Here is an 18,443-nt window from a genome sequence, read left to right on the forward strand (position 1 = left end):
ATGAAACGCACATAATTCATCCCGTGGTAATTTTAGCTACATACACAAAATATTAGATTAGACATTTCAGGGTTTCATTTGTGGCAGTCATATCGCATATTAGTTAAGAACAATATATTCTATATACATCTCTGAATTAAAAATTAAAATTGAATTAAAAAACACGCGACTTTGACAGCTACGAAATCTGACGTCACCTCTGCTCGACACATCTTTGTCAGTGAACAAAATGGCGACCTACTGTCTTACCGTTGCTCGGCTCCAGGTAAGCGACAGTTTTTCACTAGTTTAATTGAATTTATGTGCCATCGATGTGTTAGAATTCACTCTCAAATACAAGTGAAAGCACATTGTATGTGAATCTTATGTATAGATCTGATGTTTGTTTGAGAGAGTACGATCAAATTCTTGTCAGTCACTGACCCAGGTCATCGTGTCCTGGGTTACCACGAAGCTCGCTAGCTAGCTTCGTCAAGGAGCTCAAGTTTGTCATTGACACACAAATATGGCTATTTAAAGACACTTGTAATGTGTACAATTTGATGAATATGCTCAACTTTAAGATGTTATCGCTCTCTATGTTATTTCAACCGAGGACACGTTTATTGATTGCAAGGTTAACGCAAGGTTAGGGTACATAGCAACCACACAGGGCGCTGGCAAGCACGACGCAGTCTGGCCATTGACCAAAACAACACCGTTAGAATAGTGTCCCCCATAGAGGTGTCATTGAAACAGTTTGTCATACAACTGTCTTAACTGTTGTTTATATTTTGTGACTTTGCTCTCAAAGCCCAAAGGGAGGGATTGGCCTTATGCTAAACTTCTTCGGCTCTTTTTACTTCTATTTTGATATGTTATAGATATTTTATTTTTATTTCACCTTTATTTAACCAGGTAGGCAAGTTGAGAACAAGTTCTCATTTACAATTGCGACCTGGCCAAGATAAACCAAAAGCAGCTCGACACATACAACAACACAGAGTTACACATGGAGTAAAACAAACATACAGTCAATAATACAGTAGAAAAAATAAGTATAGATAAGGGAGGTAAAGGAAAAAAAAGGCCACGGTGGTGAAGTAAATACAATATAGCAAGTAAAACACTGGAATGGTAGATTTGCAGTGGAAGAATGTGCAAAGTAAAGATAGAAATAATGGGGTGCAAAGGAGCAAAATAAATAAATATAGTAGGGGGAGAGGTAGTTGTTTATATGTGTTTGCTGTTCCTAATATGGTTTCCTCCCCATACCTTTGAGTGACGGCACCTCCTTGTCGACATGGAAAGGCAAAATACAATTTCAATTATGTATATCTCGGCTGTTGTAGTCAGGGATTTTCATTGAAGGATCCATTTAGTGCTGATTATTGACTAAACATCTGCATTTGCCAGATACTTTTCTGCCTGATATTTTGTATTTCTAATCTGTTTCACCTTGAGTTAGAATCATTCTTTATGTGCTCAACAAGAAAATCTGTCAGTTTTTACTGACATTCGTACTTGACTTTTTTTCTGTTAATAACTGTGACTTTGCTGATTGAGGAAAAATGTACTTTGAGGAAAATTGAGGAAAAATGTACTTACTGTGATTTTTGGTTGCCCCACCTAGCTAAATCTAGGCCCAAATGATTTTGATGTACAGGTAATTTTTTTCCATGTTGAATTAACTCTGTTGTCAGCTTGCCCTGGGCCAGGGTGTGCGGCGCCTGCACGTGTCTGCAGCCTTCAATGCCAAGGCCAAAGTTTCAATGAGCCGCTTTGAGCCCAGCAACTACGTCAGCTATGAGAAGCTCAATGAGAACGTCAACATTGTGCGCAAAAGGTCAGTCTACCCCTCCACCGTTTACATTAGCATGTGTCCCTGTTTCATTCCATGCTTACAGTGAGATGGCCTACAGGCCAGGGTGCCAGTCTGTTTCTGACTTAGCCAACATCATTGTCTTGCCAAGGCAAAGATGGGTCTGTAACCCAAGTTTTTTTCTGTTCAGTGTCAGCTGTAGCACTTGGCCTTTTATAGTAACTTAGCACATTCTCTGCCTTCCTCCCTTAAAGACTCAACCGTCCCCTCACTCTCTCTGAGAAGATTGTCTACGGCCATCTGGATGACCCTGTGGGGCAGGACATCGCCAGGGGGCATACGTACCTACGTCTGCGGCCGGACCGCGTGGCCATGCAGGATGCCACGGCCCAGATGGCCATGCTGCAGTTCATTAGCAGTGGCCTGCCTTGTGTGGCTGTGCCCTCCACTATCCACTGTGATCATCTGATCGAGGCTCAGATCGGAGGAGCCAAGGACCTAGCGAGAGCAAAGGTGAAAGGTCAGGGAAGGCCAGAGCAGGGGATGGATACAAAAATATGTATTTAACTAGGCAAGTCAGTTAAGAACAAACTCTTATTTACAATGACGGCCTACACCGGCCAAACCCGGGCGGCGCTGGGTCAATTGTGCTCCGCCCTATGGGACTCCCAATTACGTCCGGTTGTGAAAACAGCCTGGATTCTAACCAGGGTTTCTGTGGTGTCACCTCTAGCACTGAGATACAGCGCCTTAGACCGCTGCGCCACTCGGGAGCCCCAGGAGAAGGTCGTAAGTCCTGGTGGCTGGATACAAGAATAGGGAATAATGTACCCGTAATAATATTTGGCCTTTTCTCTTGGTCCTTAGGACATTAATGCAGAGGTGTATAACTTCCTGGCCAGTGCTGGAGCCAAATATGGAGTGGGATTCTGGAAACCAGGCTCTGGCATCATCCATCAGGTACTGTAACAAGGCTACTCTGAAATGACACTGAAGTCACACATTTCCCTAGTGTTAATTGCTGGCAGTGCACTCACTTGATAATAGATAAGCTGTCCTTATAGAATTAAGTTCCTATAAAATGTTGATATGAATTTCATTATATATTCCCATAAGATATTGCACCTTTTTATAATGAAGAGCAGAGCTATCTGTTTACTGTGGTAAGTGCCATAACTGACTCTTATATCTCACCCATTCAGATAATCCTGGAGAACTATGCCTACCCAGGGGTGTTGCTGATTGGCACAGACTCTCACACACCCAATGGTGGTGGACTGGGCTCCATCTGCATTGGAGTGGGAGGGGCTGATGCTGTTGATGTCATGGCTGGCATCCCCTGGGAGCTCAAATGTCCCAAGGTAAGTGCGATTCCCAGTTTATATTGAACACATTCCTTTTTCCCCAGTTCTAGTAATATAGTACAGTATGATACTACATAAACCTCACTAAACCATGTTCTCCTCCTGTCAGGTGATTGGGGTGAAGCTGACAGGCAAGCTGTCAGGGTGGACGTCCCCCAAGGACGTGATCCTGAAGGTGGCTGGGATTCTGACCGTGAAGGGGGGTACTGGAGCCATTGTGGAGTACCACGGACCTGGGGTGGATTCCATCTCCTGCACAGGTCTACTGCACACTGTATTGCTGTCATTATCTAACTAGGATAGTGACCAGCTGACCGCCACTGCTCTTTGGTCTAATGTACTTCTGTTTTTCTATTTAGGGTGTGAGGAGCACAATCATCAATCGGCAGTGTTTACTATCAAGCAACATTGTAGGACATTTTGTGTTTGTAGGAATGCCCATAGAAACCCCCAGCATATTGTGTGTTTTAGGAATGGCCACCATCTGCAACATGGGGGCTGAGATTGGAGCCACCACCTCTGTGTTCCCCTACAACCACCGTATGAAGACCTACCTGGAGAAGACTGGCCGCGGAGGTCAGTCCATGTCATCAAACAAGTCTGTCTGTGTGTGTGATGTGCAATTATCTGTCAGGTGATGTGCTGAATATGTTTGTGTGAAGTTCTGGGACTGCATCCCAAAAGGCACCCTACATAGTGCACTATAAAGGGAATAGGGTGCCATTTGGGATGCCCCCCTGGAAGGTTTGTCATTTCTTTATAAGAGATGCTTGATCCATTTATCCGACCCCGTTGCCCTCCCACTCCTCTCAGACATTGCTGCCCTGGCTGATGATTATGCTGACCTGCTGGTTCCAGACCCGGGCTGTGAATATGACTCGATTGTGGAAATCAACCTGGATGAGGTGAGTCCCCTCCCCTTCTCTTTCTCTCTCTCACACACACACATACATCCAACCTGACCCGTGCTATCTTTCTCTGTCCTTCCTAGCTGAAGCCCCACATCAACGGGCCCTTCACCCCCGACCTGGCTCACCCCATGGCAGACATTGGGGCCACGGCAGCGAAGAATGGCTGGCCCCTGGAGGTCAAAGTAGGTCAGTGCAGTCTTCAGATCTTTTTGACCTCACAGCTGGCCACTGTGTCTCACCACCATGTGTCTCTGTTCAGACCTTAATATTAATTGGCTATAACTGTGATATTACTATATTACTGTATATACTTTATCTGTCTTTAGCCTTATACACAGATGTATAGCTGTTCTATTCAATATGAGAAAGTAGATGGATGATGTTGGAAGATAGATGGGGAAAGGTTGAGTGGAGCTGAAGGGTGGGACTAATAACAAGATAAACAATGTAGGGCATACGGGATCTGTGAAATGTGTATAGGTGCGGAGCTATTGTGAAATAGCACAGTTACAAGTGGAAATCAAACTGGATGGACAACAGAAATAGAGGAAGGACTAAGAACAAACAAGAGAGAACTATTATAAAGTAGACTGTGTCTGTAAAATGTGTATAAGATGTATAAATTGAAGGTAAAAGCAGAAATGTTTATCAGTTTACTCCAATTGGGGGATCGGTGGTAGGGTTTGCGGGGAATAATAATAAAGGTATACTTTTAAAAAAAAGTATGTATGTCTATGTAGGTATGTGTATGTATATATGTGTATATGTATGCATACGTGAATGGATATATATATTTACCCAAAAAAATATGGGGGATTGGAAATGATGCAGACAATTACATTGGAAGCAACATTCTTTCCGCAATATTAAGCTGATCCACCCACCCCCCCCAAAAAAAAAACAATGAGAAAGTAGACGTGCAGTGGGTGGCTGCTTAATCTGTCCCCTCCCCTCAGGTCTGATTGGCAGCTGCACCAACTCCAGTTATGAGGACATGGGCCGCTCTGCCTCCGTGGCCAAACAGGCCTTAGACAAAGGGCTGAAGTGCAAGGCCGCATTTACCATCACCCCCGGGTCTGAACAGATCCGCGCCACCATCGAGAGAGACGGATATGTGAGTCCCTGGTACCAGTAGATGGGAAGGGGATATGACCAGGGTTCGAACTGTAGGGGTGTCTGATCTGTAGAGGTGTCTGATCACTCCACCCAACAAATCAGGGCAACAGGATAACAGTTGTAAAATATTGTTGACATCCTCCTAAGTATCAAGGATGTTAACATTGGCCCAGCTCCTCCTGACTGGCTTACTGCTAGCTCCTCCTGACTGGCCTACTGCTAGCTCCTCCTGACTGGCTTACTGCTAGCTCCTCCTGACTGGCCTACTGCTAGCTCCTCCTGACTGGCCTACTGCTAGCTCCTCCTGACTGGCCTACTGCTAGCTCCTCCTGACTGGCCTACTGCTAGCTCCTCCTGACTGGCCTACTGCTAGCTCCTCCTGACTGGCCTACTGCTAGCTCCTCCTGACTGGCCTACTGCTAGCTCCTCCTGACTGGCCTACTGCTAGCTCCTCCTGACTGGCCTACTGCTAGCTCCTCCTGACTGGCCTACTGCTAGCTCCTCCTGACTGGCCTACTGCTAGCTCCTCCTGACTGGCCTACTGCTAGCTCCTCCTGACTGGCCTACTGCTAGCTCCTCCTGACTGGCCTACTGCTAGCTCCTCCTGACTGGCCTACTGCTAGCTCCTCCTGACTGGCCTACTGCTAGCTCCTCCTGACTGGCCTACTGCTAGCTCCTCCTGACTGGCCTACTGCTAGCTCCTCCTGACTGGCCTACTGCTAGCTCCTCCTGACTGGCCTACTGCTAGCTCCTCCTGACTGGCCTACTGCTAGCTCCTCCTGACTGGCCTACTGCTAGCTCCTCCTGACTGGCCTACTGCTAGCTCCTCCTGACTGGCCTACTGCTAGCTCCTCCTGACTGGCCTACTGCTAGCTCCTCCTGACTGGCCTACTGCTAGCTCCTCCTGACTGGCCTACTGCTAGCTCCTCCTGACTGGCCTACTGCTAGCTCCTCCTGACTGAAGATGTATGTATGTATGTTGTTCTGTAGTCCAAGATCCTCGGTGATGTTGGTGGAATGGTCCTGGCCAACGCCTGTGGACCCTGTATTGGACAGTGGGACAGGTAATAGTTGACTTACTCATTCATGTTCATTCTGTTGACATTATTTTTGAATTTGAAAGTCTTCTATTAAAAGCATCTTAAGATATTGCCTGCGTATCAAATGGCACCCTATTCCATATGTAGAGCAGTGCTTTTGACCATGGCCCAAGGGCTCTGGTCAAAAGTAATGCACTATATATGGAGTAGGGTGCTATTTGGGACAGTGGTAAGTTGATGTTTCTGTTCAGGCGTGACGTGAAGAAAGGAGAGAAGAACACCATTGTCACGTCTTACAACAGGAACTTCACCGCTAGGAATGATGCCAACCCAGCCACACACGCCTTCGTCGCCTCCCCTGAGGTACTGTTAAGACTGAATACACAAACACCAGGGTTTCCGTTAAGGTAATGTGGCACCGGACATTTGAAAATGGCAGCATTTTAATTTAACGGACATTTGAGAAATTTACCAGACGCATATGCATTGGGAGCGTAACCTGATTAGGGCATCAATTCATGGTGCTCAGAATGACAGAAATCACATTAAGATTAGGGTTATTCCCTAACATCGAACTCGAGAACGGAAGGATGTGCGTCCTTCTTACCAAATTCCAATGCACACTTTTCCTCAGCCAAAATGAGTAAAAAAAAGACTAATGAACTGCAAAATCACTAGCCTATGTCAATCCCCCATAGTAGAAAAGTTGACATTCTATTGGTCAGCTTATCATTCTGTGTGAGAAAGAAATAGCTTATTCCAAACACTCTGGGACATTTGTGGGATGATACAGTGCATTCTGAAAGTATTCAGACCTCTTGACTTTTTTCACATTTTATGTTACAGCCTTATTCTAAAATTGATTAAATAGTTTTTTCCCTCAAAAAAAATCAAATTTACATAAGTATTTGACCCTTTACTCAGTACTTTGTTGAAGCAACTTTGGCAGCGATTACAGCCTCGAGTCTTCTTGGGTATGACGTTACAAGCTTGGCATGCCTGTATTTGGGGAGTTTCTCCCATTCTTCTCTGCAGATCCTCTCAAGCTTTCTCAGGTTGGACGGGGAGCGTCGCTGCACAGCTATTTTCAGGTCTCTACTGAGATATTTGATCGGGTTCAAGTCTGGGCTCTGCCTGGGTCACTCAAGGACATTCAGAGACCTGTCCCGAAGCCACTCCTGCGTTGTCTTGGCTATGTACATAGGGACGTTGTCCTGTTGGAAGGTGAACCTTCACCCCAGAATGAGGTCCTGAGTGCTCTGGAGCAGGTTTTCATCAAGGATCTCTCTGTAATTTGCTTCATTCTTCTTTCACTTGATCCTGACTGGTCTCCCAGCCCCTGCCGCTGAAAAACATCCCCACAGCATGATGCTGCCACCACCGTGCTTCACCGTAGGGATGGTGCCAGGTTTCCTCCAGAAGGTTCTCCCATCCCCACAGAGGAATTCTGGAGCTCATGTCAGAGTGACCATCGGGTTCTTGGTCACCTCCCTGACCAAGGCCCTTCTCCCCCATTTGCTCATGCGGCCAGCTCTAGGAAGAGTGGTTCCAAACTTCTTCCATTTAATAATGATGGAGGCCACTGTGCTCTTGGTCCTTCAATGCTGCAAAACTGTTTTGGTACCCATCCCCAGATCTGTGCCTTGACACAATCCTGTCTCGAAGCTCTACGGACAATTCCTGTAGGACCTTATATAGACAGGTGTGTGCCTTTTTCCAAATCATGTCCAATCAATTGAATTTACCACAAGTGGACTCCAATCAAGGATGATCAATGTAAACAGGATGCACCTATGCTCAAAAAAATTACCTGTTTTTGCTTTGTCATTGTGGGGTATTGTGTGTAGAGTGAGGATTTTTATTTAATCCAAAATTTGGAAAAGGGAAGGGGTCTGAAATACTTCCCGAATGCACTGTTTTCAAAATGCATACAGTCTCCAGCTCATTGCAAAGTGGTGTGACGCTGAAGCCTGCCTACCTATATGCACTTGAATGGCGAATGGGAAGCATGCTTCAATTACCAGTTGAGAAATAAAAAAACAGCCGATTTGCATTTAGAATTGTTATGCAATGCTTATAAAAGCACAACAGCAGAAAAAAATGAGCTGTTTGAGAAGCTATAGCTGTCTGACAGATTTTCCACTCATAGACTCTATGTTTATGCTGTGCGCGTGTGATAAACACAACCACTAACAAAAATAGACACGAGACGATTTAATTCCACAAAATTATGCAACCTATAGACCGATAAGCATAACATGTTATATGTATTTCCATCAATGAATGGGCTAAAAAGCATTATTTTGCAATGCATTTCTTTTTTTTTCTGGTTAGGGACGTTGTCCTGTTGTATTTATCTTTTCTTTTTCTTTTTTTACAGGCTAATAGAAACCTTGACACACACACCGCTTCTTTGCTGATTCGCCTTCATACTGTTCTCACTCACTCTCATGATAGATAATGTACACTTGCTCTCACTGGTAAACGCTACACACCACCAACTACTTTGTTCTCTCCTCCTCCAGATCGTCACAGCCCTGGCAATAGCAGGAACCCTGGATTTCAACCCCGAGGTTGACTACCTCACGGCTGCCAACGGAGAGAAGTTCAAGCTGGAGCCTCCCAGCGCAGACGAGCTGCCCAAGTTGGACTTTGACCCGGGTCAGGACACCTACCAGCACCCCCCTGCAGAGGGTGGATCCAAGCTGAGGGTGGACGTCAGCCCCACTAGCACCCGGCTGCAGCTGCTGGAGCCCTTCGACAAGTGGGCCGGCGGAGATCTGGAGGACCTACAAGTCCTCATCAAGGTCAGGGGTCAAAGGGGGAAGACTAGGGTCTGTTCAGGAGGGTGCAAAGTTACAGAACTTTCTGATTTAAAAATATATTCCTGGTCAAACTTACTCTTTCTCGCATTCCACCATGCTCGCTCTCTCTGTCCATCCAGGTGAAGGGGAAGTGCACCACAGACCACATCAGTGCTGCCGGCCCCTGGCTAAAGTTCCGTGGTCACCTTGACAACATCTCTAACAACATGCTGATCGGAGCAGTCAACATAGAGAACGACGGCGTCAACAAGATCAAGAACCAGCTGACGGGAGAGTATGGCGGTGTTCCTGACGTCGCCCGCCATTACAAGGTTAGCTCCCCAGATGATGAACCTTGACCCCTGGCTCAAACAACATCCTCACTTGAGATTAAAAAGTGTACCCTCCTGAGTGGCGCAGTGGTGTAAGGCAGTGCTAGCTGTGCCATTAGAGATCCTGGTTCGAGTCCAGGCTCTGTCGTAGCCGGCCGCGACCGGGAGACCCATGGCCTAGCGTCGTCCGGGTTAGGGGAGGGTTTGGCTGGCAGGGACGTCCTTGTCCCATGGCGCTCTAGCGACTCCTGTGTCGGGCGCATGCACGCTGACACGGTTGCCAGGTGTATTGTGTTTCCTCCAACACATTGGTGCGGCTGGCTTCCAGGTTAAGCGGGCCTTGTGTCAAAAAGTAGTGCGGCTTGACTGGGTCGTGTTTTGGAGGACGCACGACTCTCGACCTTTGCAACTCCCGTACGGACTCGGCAGCGATGGAACAAGACTGTAACTACCAATTGGATACCACGAAATTAGGGCTAAAAAGTGTACTTTTTGCTCAAATTACCCTTTTGAAAGTATGCTGTGCGTGTCTCAGCCCTTTTTATAGATACAGAATACCCATAAACATTTGGCCATCAGTGTATGAAATGGCAATGAGTGACTTTAACCCTCCTGTTGTGTTTGTTTCATGTTAATTCATTCTGTGTTTCCGCTCCAAAATGATCGCCCCTTATAGCTGATTATAAATCCATAATAATACATATATTATCACCTAATGTTGTGTTAGATATTTTTATCAACTTAAGTTCTTGTGAACATTACAAGTTTTGAACTTCTATTTGCTATTTATGGCCTGTAGGCCTCATTGACCTGAGTTTATACAACTTGGTTTTGAGTAAAAAAAAGTGTAATTTATGGATTATTTTGACTATAACAAATACTCAGATTAAATATATTGTGCTATTTATCACAGACTATTTTGTGTCAAAGTTTAACAAGGACTCTCTCCTCCTCACCAGTGTCATGATCAAAGATATGCTCAAGAGCCTCACATACAGTAAATTGTTTGGTTATTGTGCTGCCACAGAATGCATTTTGAGCAAGCCTTAAAAGCTTTATATACCTGAGCTGCGACAAAAGTTATATATATTATTAAAACAATGTTGCAATTATTTGTGAGAATGCCAACGTGTGGTTCCCGTGGGGGAAAGATTCTATTGGGGAAAGGTTAACGTGGGGGTTACCATGGAAGCGAAGAAGCGGAGTGTGTGTGTGCTCAAACACACATGCATGTGGGGGTCTGGGAGTGGAAGTGTGTCCATCTGATGAATGGGCATGTGCCTGAACTCAATTTTATACACTAAATGTAGTCTCACCCATTCATTTCTAATGACCGGTCATTTTTGACCAGGAACACCACAGGTGTACAAAAGTTAAATAATAAAAATAAAAAATAAATGAAAATCATAAACAAATTTTGTGTGTTCAGATGCCCTGCGTGAACAAAGTCATGTAACCTTATGACAATCAGATTAATTGAACTACATTTTTCAGAGAGAACTTCGGTCCAATTTGACCGGAACACAACAGGAGGGTTAATGGTTTCCCTGATGTGTTTGATCTCTCCCAGGCCAATGGTCTGTCGTGGGTGGTTGTGGGAGATGACAACTACGGTGAGGGATCCAGCAGAGAGCATGCTGCCCTGGAGCCCAGACACCTGGGAGGAAGATGCATTATCGTCAAAAGCTTCGCCAGGATCCACGGTAACTTTAAGCACAGGCCAAAAGGGACAGAGTGTGTGTTGTGTGCGTGTGCACGCCTTTAGAACATTGCAACTACATTGCTTCCTTCCCCAAATTCATTTTTAACATCCACCCAACTACAGGGATGCACAGTCATTGGTTTTTTGGCGATATTCACCGGTTTGATCTCAAAATAGACCATCCATCGTATCGAAATCATTGACTGAGCCTCTGGGCTCGGCACAGAAAGTTAGATGTATGGAACATTAATTGTACCGTTTATCATAACTTAATGAATATAATGCATCAGCGATTCGTACTTCCTGCTACTTTCTGAAGTAATGCCTGTTTATTTGCACCTACAGTACCAGTCAAAAGTTTGGACACACCTACTCATTCAAGGATTTTTCTTTATTTGTACCAGTTTTTACATTGTATAATAAGAGTGAAGACATCAAAACTATGAAATAACACGTGGAAGCATGTAGTAACCAAAAAAGTGTTAAACAAATCAAAATATGAGTTTCTTCAAAGTAGCACCCTTTGCCTTGATGACAGCTTTGCACACTCTTGGCATTCTCTCAACCAGCTTCATGAGGAATGCTTTTCCAATAGTCTTGAAGGAGTTCCCACATATGCTGAGCACTTTTTAGCTGCTTTTCCTTCACTCTGCGGTCCAAATCATCCCAAAACATCTCAATTGGGTTGAGGTTGGGTGATTGGAGTCCAGGTCATCTGATGCAGAGCCATCACTCTCCTTGGTCAAATAGCCCTTACACAGGTGTTTTGGGTCATTGTCCTGTTGAAAAACAAATGATAGTCGCTACAGAATGCTGTGGTAGCCATGCTGGTTAAATGTGCCTTGAATTCTAAATAAATCACTGACAGTATCACCAGTAAAGCACCATCACACCTCCTCCATGCGTCACAGTGGGAACCACACATGCAGAGATCATCTGTTCACCTACTCAGCGCCTCACAAAGACATGGCGGTTGGAACCAAAAATCTCAAATTTGGACTCACCAGACCAAAGGACAGCTTTCCACTGGTCTAATGTCCATTGCTTGTGTTTCTTGGCCCAAGCAAGTCTTTTCTTATTGGTGTCCTAGTAGTGGTTTCTTTGCAGCAATTCAACCATGAAGGCAGTCTCCTCTGAACAGTTGATGTGTCTGTTAATTGAACTCTGACACATTTATTTGGGTTGCAATTTCTGAGACTGGTAACTCTAATGAACCTATCCTCTGCAACAGAGGTAACTCTGGGTCTTCCTTTTCTGTGGTGGTCCTCATGAGAGCCAGTTTCCTCAAAGAGCTTGATGGTTTTTGTGACTGCACTTGAAGAAACGTTCAAAGTTCTTGACATTTTCCAGATTGACTGACCTTCATGTCTTAAAGTAATGATGGACTGTCGTTTCTCTTTGCTTATTTGAGCTGTTCTTGCCATAATATGGACTTGGTCTTTTACCAAATAGGGCTATCTTCTGTATACCACCCCTACTTTGTCACAACACAACTGATTGGCTCAAACGCATTAACCTCTCTTGGGCACGTGAGACGGTAGCGTCCCACCTCTTCAACAGCCAGTGAAACTGGTGGGCGCCAAATTCATATACAGAAATACTCATTATAAAAATTCTAAAAACAAAACATATTTTACATAGGTTTAAAGATGAACTGCTTGTGAATCCAACCACGGTGTCAGATTTTTAAAATGCTTTACGGCGAAAGCATACATTACGATTATGAGAACATAGCCCACTAAACAAATCATTACAAACAGTAGCCAGCCAGCTAGAACAGTTACACAATTTAGAAATAGAGATAAAATTAATCCCTTACCTTTGATGATCTACATATGGTTGCAATCAGCAGACATTCATTTACTCAATAAATGTTCTTTTTGTTCGATAAAGTCTCTTTATACCCAAAAACCTCAGTTTTGTTCGCACGTTTTCTTCAGTAATCCACAGGCTAAAACGCAGTAAAAACAGGAAGACAAAAAAAATCCAAATTTGTATCCGTAAAGTTCATAGAAACATGTCAAACGATATTTATATTCAAACCTCAGGTTGTTTTTAGCCTAAATAATCAATAATATTTCAACCGGACAATAACGTCATCAATATAAAATGTAAACAAGAAACGCACTCTCTCGGTCTTGCGCAGGAAAAAGCTCTGTGACATGGCAGGTTCCACTCATTCAGACTGCTCTTACTTCTTAATTTTTCAGAATACAAGGCTGAAACATTTTCTGAAGACTGTTGACATCTAGTGGAAGGCATAGAAACTGCAATTTGAGTCCTAAGTCAATGGATACTGTATTGGCATTGAATAGAAAACTACAAAACCAACAACAAAAAAATACTTCCTGAGTGGATTTCTCAGGTTTTTGCCTGCCAAAACAGTTCTGTTATACTCACAGACACTATTTTAACAGTTTTGGAAACTTTAGAGTGTTTTCTATCCAAATCTATCAGTTATATGCATATCACATATTCTGGGCCTGAGATGCAGGCAGTTTAATTTGGGCATGCATTTCATCCAAAATTCCAAATGCTGCCCCCTACCCTAGAGAAGTTAAGAAGGAAAGAAATTCCACAAATTAACTTTTAAAAAGGCACACCTGTTAATTGAAATGCATTCTATTTGAGAGAATGCCAAGAGTGTACAAAGCTGTCAACTCAAAGGGTGGCTAATCTGAAGAATATTAAATATATTTTGATTTGTTTAACACTGTTTTGGTTACTACGTGATTCCATATGTGATATTTCATAGTTGTGATGTCTTCACTATTATTCTACAATGTATAAAATAGTAAAAATAAAGAAACCCTTGAATGAGTCGGTGTGTCCAAACTTTTGACTGGTACCGTATGATGTGTAAGCAGTTGGCATGCATAAAAAGTCATTTCTAAAGGCTTTTCCAGAACCTTCTCAATTAAATGTTGACTGCAAAGTAGGCCCTACCTGGCAGAATGATATCATTATGAATCTGGTGGGCTTTTGTTTTGTAGACTCTCCCATCCCCAGACCTCAAAATGTCTCCTGTTGTCGACTTATAACATCCAATTTAGTTTTTCTACCTTTTTTTTTGTTTGTTTTGAAAACCTGAAGGGAAAAAAACATTTGGCAACAAAGATTTTATAGTTCCCTATGTCTTCCTGTCGGTGGAGACATTATAATTTCATGTCATAAACCTTAAGCGCCTAGGCCTCCTGAGTGGCACAGTGGTCGAAGGGACTATCGCAGTGCTAGCTGTGCCACTAGAGATACTGGATCGAGTCTAGGCTCTGTCGCAGCCGGCCGCAACCGGGAGATCCATGGGGCGACTCACAATTGGCGTTGTCCAGGTTAGGGGAGGGTTTGGCAGGTAGGGATGTCCTTGTCCCATCGTGCACTACCGACTCCTGTGCCGGGCGCAGTGCACGCTGACATGGTCGCCAGGTGTACGGTGTTTCCTCCGACACATTGGTGCTGCTGGTTTCTGGGTTAAGCAGGCATTGTGTCAAAAAGCTGTGCGGCTTGGCTGGGTTGTGTTTCGGAGGACACACGGCTCTCGACCTTCGCCTCTCCCGAGTCCATACGGGAGTTGCAGCGATGGGACAAGACTGTAACTACCAATTGGGGAGCAAAAGGGGGTAATGTACAAATATTTTAAAAAAAATAAACAACCTTAAGCGCTGACACCCCCCCCCCCCCATGACACAGTTTTTGTGTCTTGTGAGTTGGAAAGTTAGGAGTATTCAGATTAACAAATGCATAATACACACGTAATTATTCTCTGAACTGGCAAATGGATTTTCTTGTACTTCACAATGAATTTGTTTCTGTACAGGGAAAAAAAATCAATTTTGGGGGGGATCCTTACCAGTTTGCTTTCCTGCAGCTAACCTTTTTTCTTTCTTCTATCTGCAGAGACTAATCTGAAGAAACAGGGTATGCTGCCCCTGACCTTCCAGAACCCTGCTGACTACGACAAGATCCGACCAGATGACAAGATCTCCATCAAAGGACTCGCGACCTTCACCCCAGGAAAGGTGAGTGGCATTTACACCAATCTGTAGGCTTTAGTTTCAGCCCATCATGATCACATCTGATTTAACTAATCATGGTCTAAATTAGACTGTCCAGGATCCGAACCAGCCAGCTCCAGTGTTTAGGCTTGAAGTTTGTTTCCAGATAAGGTTCACCATGTATGTCTGTCTAACTTTGTGTTGCTGCCCCCTCCAGCCCCTGTCTGCAGTAGTGAAGCACAGTGACGGCAGCAAAGATGACTTCCAGCTGAACCACACTTTCAACGAGACACAGATCGAGTGGTTCCAGGCCGGCTCCGCCCTCAACAGGATGAAGGAGCTCCAGTAACTGGAGAGGGAGGAGGAAGATCTACGGATACAGGGGGAGGAGTGGAGAGGATGAGGGACACGGGTTAGGCAGAGATGGGGGCAGGTTTGCAGTGTTTAAAGACATGGGATGTGTTTCAATCTTGAACGGCTTCCTTTCCTCCTCTCCTTATGTTCGTTACCCTGATCTGAAGGTAAATGTTAATATGACTATCTGCTCCATTTAACCAATCAGTGATAAGTAGGGAAAGGAGGAGAGGAAACCATTTAAAGAGTATTGAGACATGGCCATGGTAAAGAATAAAAGCCACACCCCCTCAGATTATATGAAGCTTCCGGTCCAGTCCAATCATCAACCACTGCATGTGTCATCCGCTGCCCACACTGTAGAGCGTCCAACATAACTTCTCATATGTAAGAGACATGTCTAACCTCGCAGTACAGACGACAGGAGTGCATAGACACAGACCAGTACTACTGTACAGTTTAAGGTAGTGTGAATTGCTGTAGTAGACTCAGATACTGTATACAAAGGAAGGCTTACCGCTTTTGAGACAAACACCAACACGTTCTTCTTTGAGTGGAACGGTAACCTAACACACTACCAACTGCAGCTCCTCCAGTTATCACAGCTGTTCAAACAGTCCATCCAAACTGTAGTCGCTCACCTGGTCTCTGAGCTGCACCAGTCTAACGCTGTATCTGTCACAGGCTGCATGAGATATCTGCTTTAGTGATTGAGTGTTTGCTTTGTCCTTTCAGCTCCATCCACACCCTGTAAGCTGCTGTTCATTTTCTTGTAGAGTCTCAAAGACTAGAATACACAGAGACTGGTTAACACACAGCAAACGGACATCTGTGTATGTATGTGTTGTCTATATATTAAATAGTGTGTATGCGTTAACTCTTCGTAACAACAGCCCCTCTCCATAACACCCCTGTGCTTTTGGATCTTACTGAGTATTACCACACTGGTCAAAGCTTCCAATATTTTAGAGTGATTGCTTATGTATTTTTCCTCTAAAAGCTTGGATGTGCATTAAAGTGGAGTTTTGCTCCTGTTTTTGTATTTCGGTCTCCTCTGGAGAAACGAGTTATTTGGACTACCAGACTCTTTCATGCTGTCCTGTGTATTTTTGAGTGCCTTTTTTTATTTTTTTTGGGGGGGGGTTACGTTAGGGTGCAGAGTTTGTCCTGGTCAGGGAAACTCCTGGCCCTTGTTATGTGTTTTTCATTGTGTCTTTTTCACAGAAGTGAACCCCTGTGTCAAAGCTAGATACTGCTGGACCAGTGGTTCCCAACCAGGGGTACTCCAGGCAGAGAGCGATTCAGTTGGTGGTACAGTAACCGAAAAAGGTTGGAAACCACTGCACTAGACAACTCCCATTGCTTGGCAGTGAATGGGAACTCTCTCAAACACACTAACTCTGCCTAGAAACATTTCAACAATGAATTACACATTTTGTATGAGTTTCTGTAAAGTTATAAACCACATTGAAATATTGACTCCAGCAGCGACTTTCTGAGTCTGTTGTGGTGTGTTCTGCTTTGTAATAATCTCCATTGTATATCATCACCACTCCCCTCCTGTCTACAGTATGAAATGTGTCTGGATCATGTATATTTAAATATTTTTTGTTTTCCTGTTTTTTTCCTCTGATGTTGAATAAATTAGTGTTATTCAGTCACGATGGGTTGTAAAATAAACTGACATTTCAATTAATATAGACCACTGCTTCTGTGGGTTAAGTTGTGTTGTCTGGAGTTTTCATTTGTGTGTGTGGGGGAGCGAGAACCCAGCAAACCAACATTTGTTCTGCAAAAGTTCCCAGAACATTCGTTAGGTTGCGGCAAATGTTTTCATAACACCAAAACTGCCCAGTCGTGCTGATGATTATAGAATGTTTGTATAAAACTTTTGCCTGATGTTGCAAGAACGTTCCTAGAACACACACTGAGTATACAATTAAGTGATAATGCCTGAGAAGCCGGTGTTTGGAGGATATTGGCACGGGTAATTAAGCCCGAGACGAAGTCGAGGCATCGTTCTTATCCCTTGCTTGCTAGCTCGGCACCTACGGCTAACTTAGTCACGTCAAAAAGTTCAGCCAGAATAACAGCAAAGTAGCTGCATATGCAATTGTTTAAGCTGTTTTCTAGTGACATTTATTTGGATACATCCATAACAATGAGCTAATAAGGTGCGATTTCGCCTGGCATAGAGAATGTGCTCTCTCGTCAGAACGCTGTTGTTCAGAGGAGCTAGCCAACAACACAGCTACAGTAGCACAATCACTTCAAATTGAAGCTGGAAAGACTGCAAATAAGCTGTTTCATTTCACCTTTTTTCAATTGACCTTTTTTTTTTGTATATGTCCATATGTTTGTATGATTAAATGCTGGTCAAATGTCCTATGAATAAAATTAAAATGCAATGTGTCTATATCACCCTGTAGTGGGCCTAGAATACTAGTCTGGGTAACACCTGCCTCTCTACATCCTTGACCCAATGTTCCCACAACCTAATGAAACATTTTGGGAACCTTTTAAGAACAGACTAAATGTGTTCTGGGAACGTTCTTGTAACATCAGGTGAAGGTTTTTTGCACCCTAAAATAAACATTGCATAATCATCGGCACAACTGGACAGTTTATTTTTTATTTTGGGAACATATCTTTTGTGATGTCTCCACCATGTTCTCACCAGACTGTTCCCACAACCCAATGAAACATTCTGGGAACCTTTAAAGAACAGACAAGATATGTTCTGGGAACATTCTTGCAACATCAAGTGAATGGTTTATACATACATTGTATAATCATCAGCAGGACTGGACATTTTTTGTGTTATGAGAACATTTGCCACAACCCAATGAAATATTTAAAGAACATACAATATCTGTTCTGGGACCACAAAAACAAAATCGAAACTGTATAAATGATAATGGACCTACATTCACAGTTTTTTTTGGACTGTGTCCAGCTCGCTAATAATCACCATAATAAAAGCTAGACAGTCAGGGAGAATCGAACATTTAAAAACCGATGGAGGGC

General features: G+C 43.8%; 1 protein-coding gene across 1 annotated transcript; it reads left to right on the forward strand.

The window, feature by feature from the left end:
- The first annotated feature begins 157 nt into the window (after nt 1-157).
- Nucleotides 158-17,118, forward strand: LOC129861507 (aconitate hydratase, mitochondrial-like). The gene is made up of 17 exons (XM_055932888.1): nt 158-265; nt 1,683-1,825; nt 2,056-2,314; nt 2,669-2,761; nt 3,004-3,162; nt 3,275-3,425; nt 3,637-3,741; nt 3,979-4,070; nt 4,157-4,262; nt 5,033-5,190; nt 6,183-6,256; nt 6,484-6,595; nt 8,758-9,039; nt 9,177-9,368; nt 10,939-11,071; nt 14,965-15,086; nt 15,280-17,118. The coding sequence occupies exons 1-17, from the start codon at nt 230-232 to the stop codon at nt 15,409-15,411; spliced, it is 2,349 nt and encodes a 782-aa protein (XP_055788863.1). The 5' UTR covers nt 158-229; the 3' UTR covers nt 15,412-17,118.
- Nucleotides 17,119-18,443: the final 1,325 nt, after the last annotated feature.

The sequence above is a fragment of the Salvelinus fontinalis genome, chromosome 1, assembly GCF_029448725.1.
Source record: "Salvelinus fontinalis isolate EN_2023a chromosome 1, ASM2944872v1, whole genome shotgun sequence".
Taxonomy (NCBI): Eukaryota; Metazoa; Chordata; class Actinopteri; order Salmoniformes; family Salmonidae; genus Salvelinus; species Salvelinus fontinalis.

Bases quoted from the DNA above. Each gene is read 5' to 3' on its own strand.
- LOC129861507 (XM_055932888.1), top strand. From the start codon at position 230: ATGGCGACCTACTGTCTTACCGTTGCTCGGCTCCAG. The intron at 2,762-3,003 runs GTACTGTAACAA...TCACCCATTCAG, and splicing joins GCTCTGGCATCATCCATCAG to ATAATCCTGGAGAACTATGC. The intron at 5,191-6,182 runs GTGAGTCCCTGG...GTTGTTCTGTAG, and splicing joins CCATCGAGAGAGACGGATAT to TCCAAGATCCTCGGTGATGT.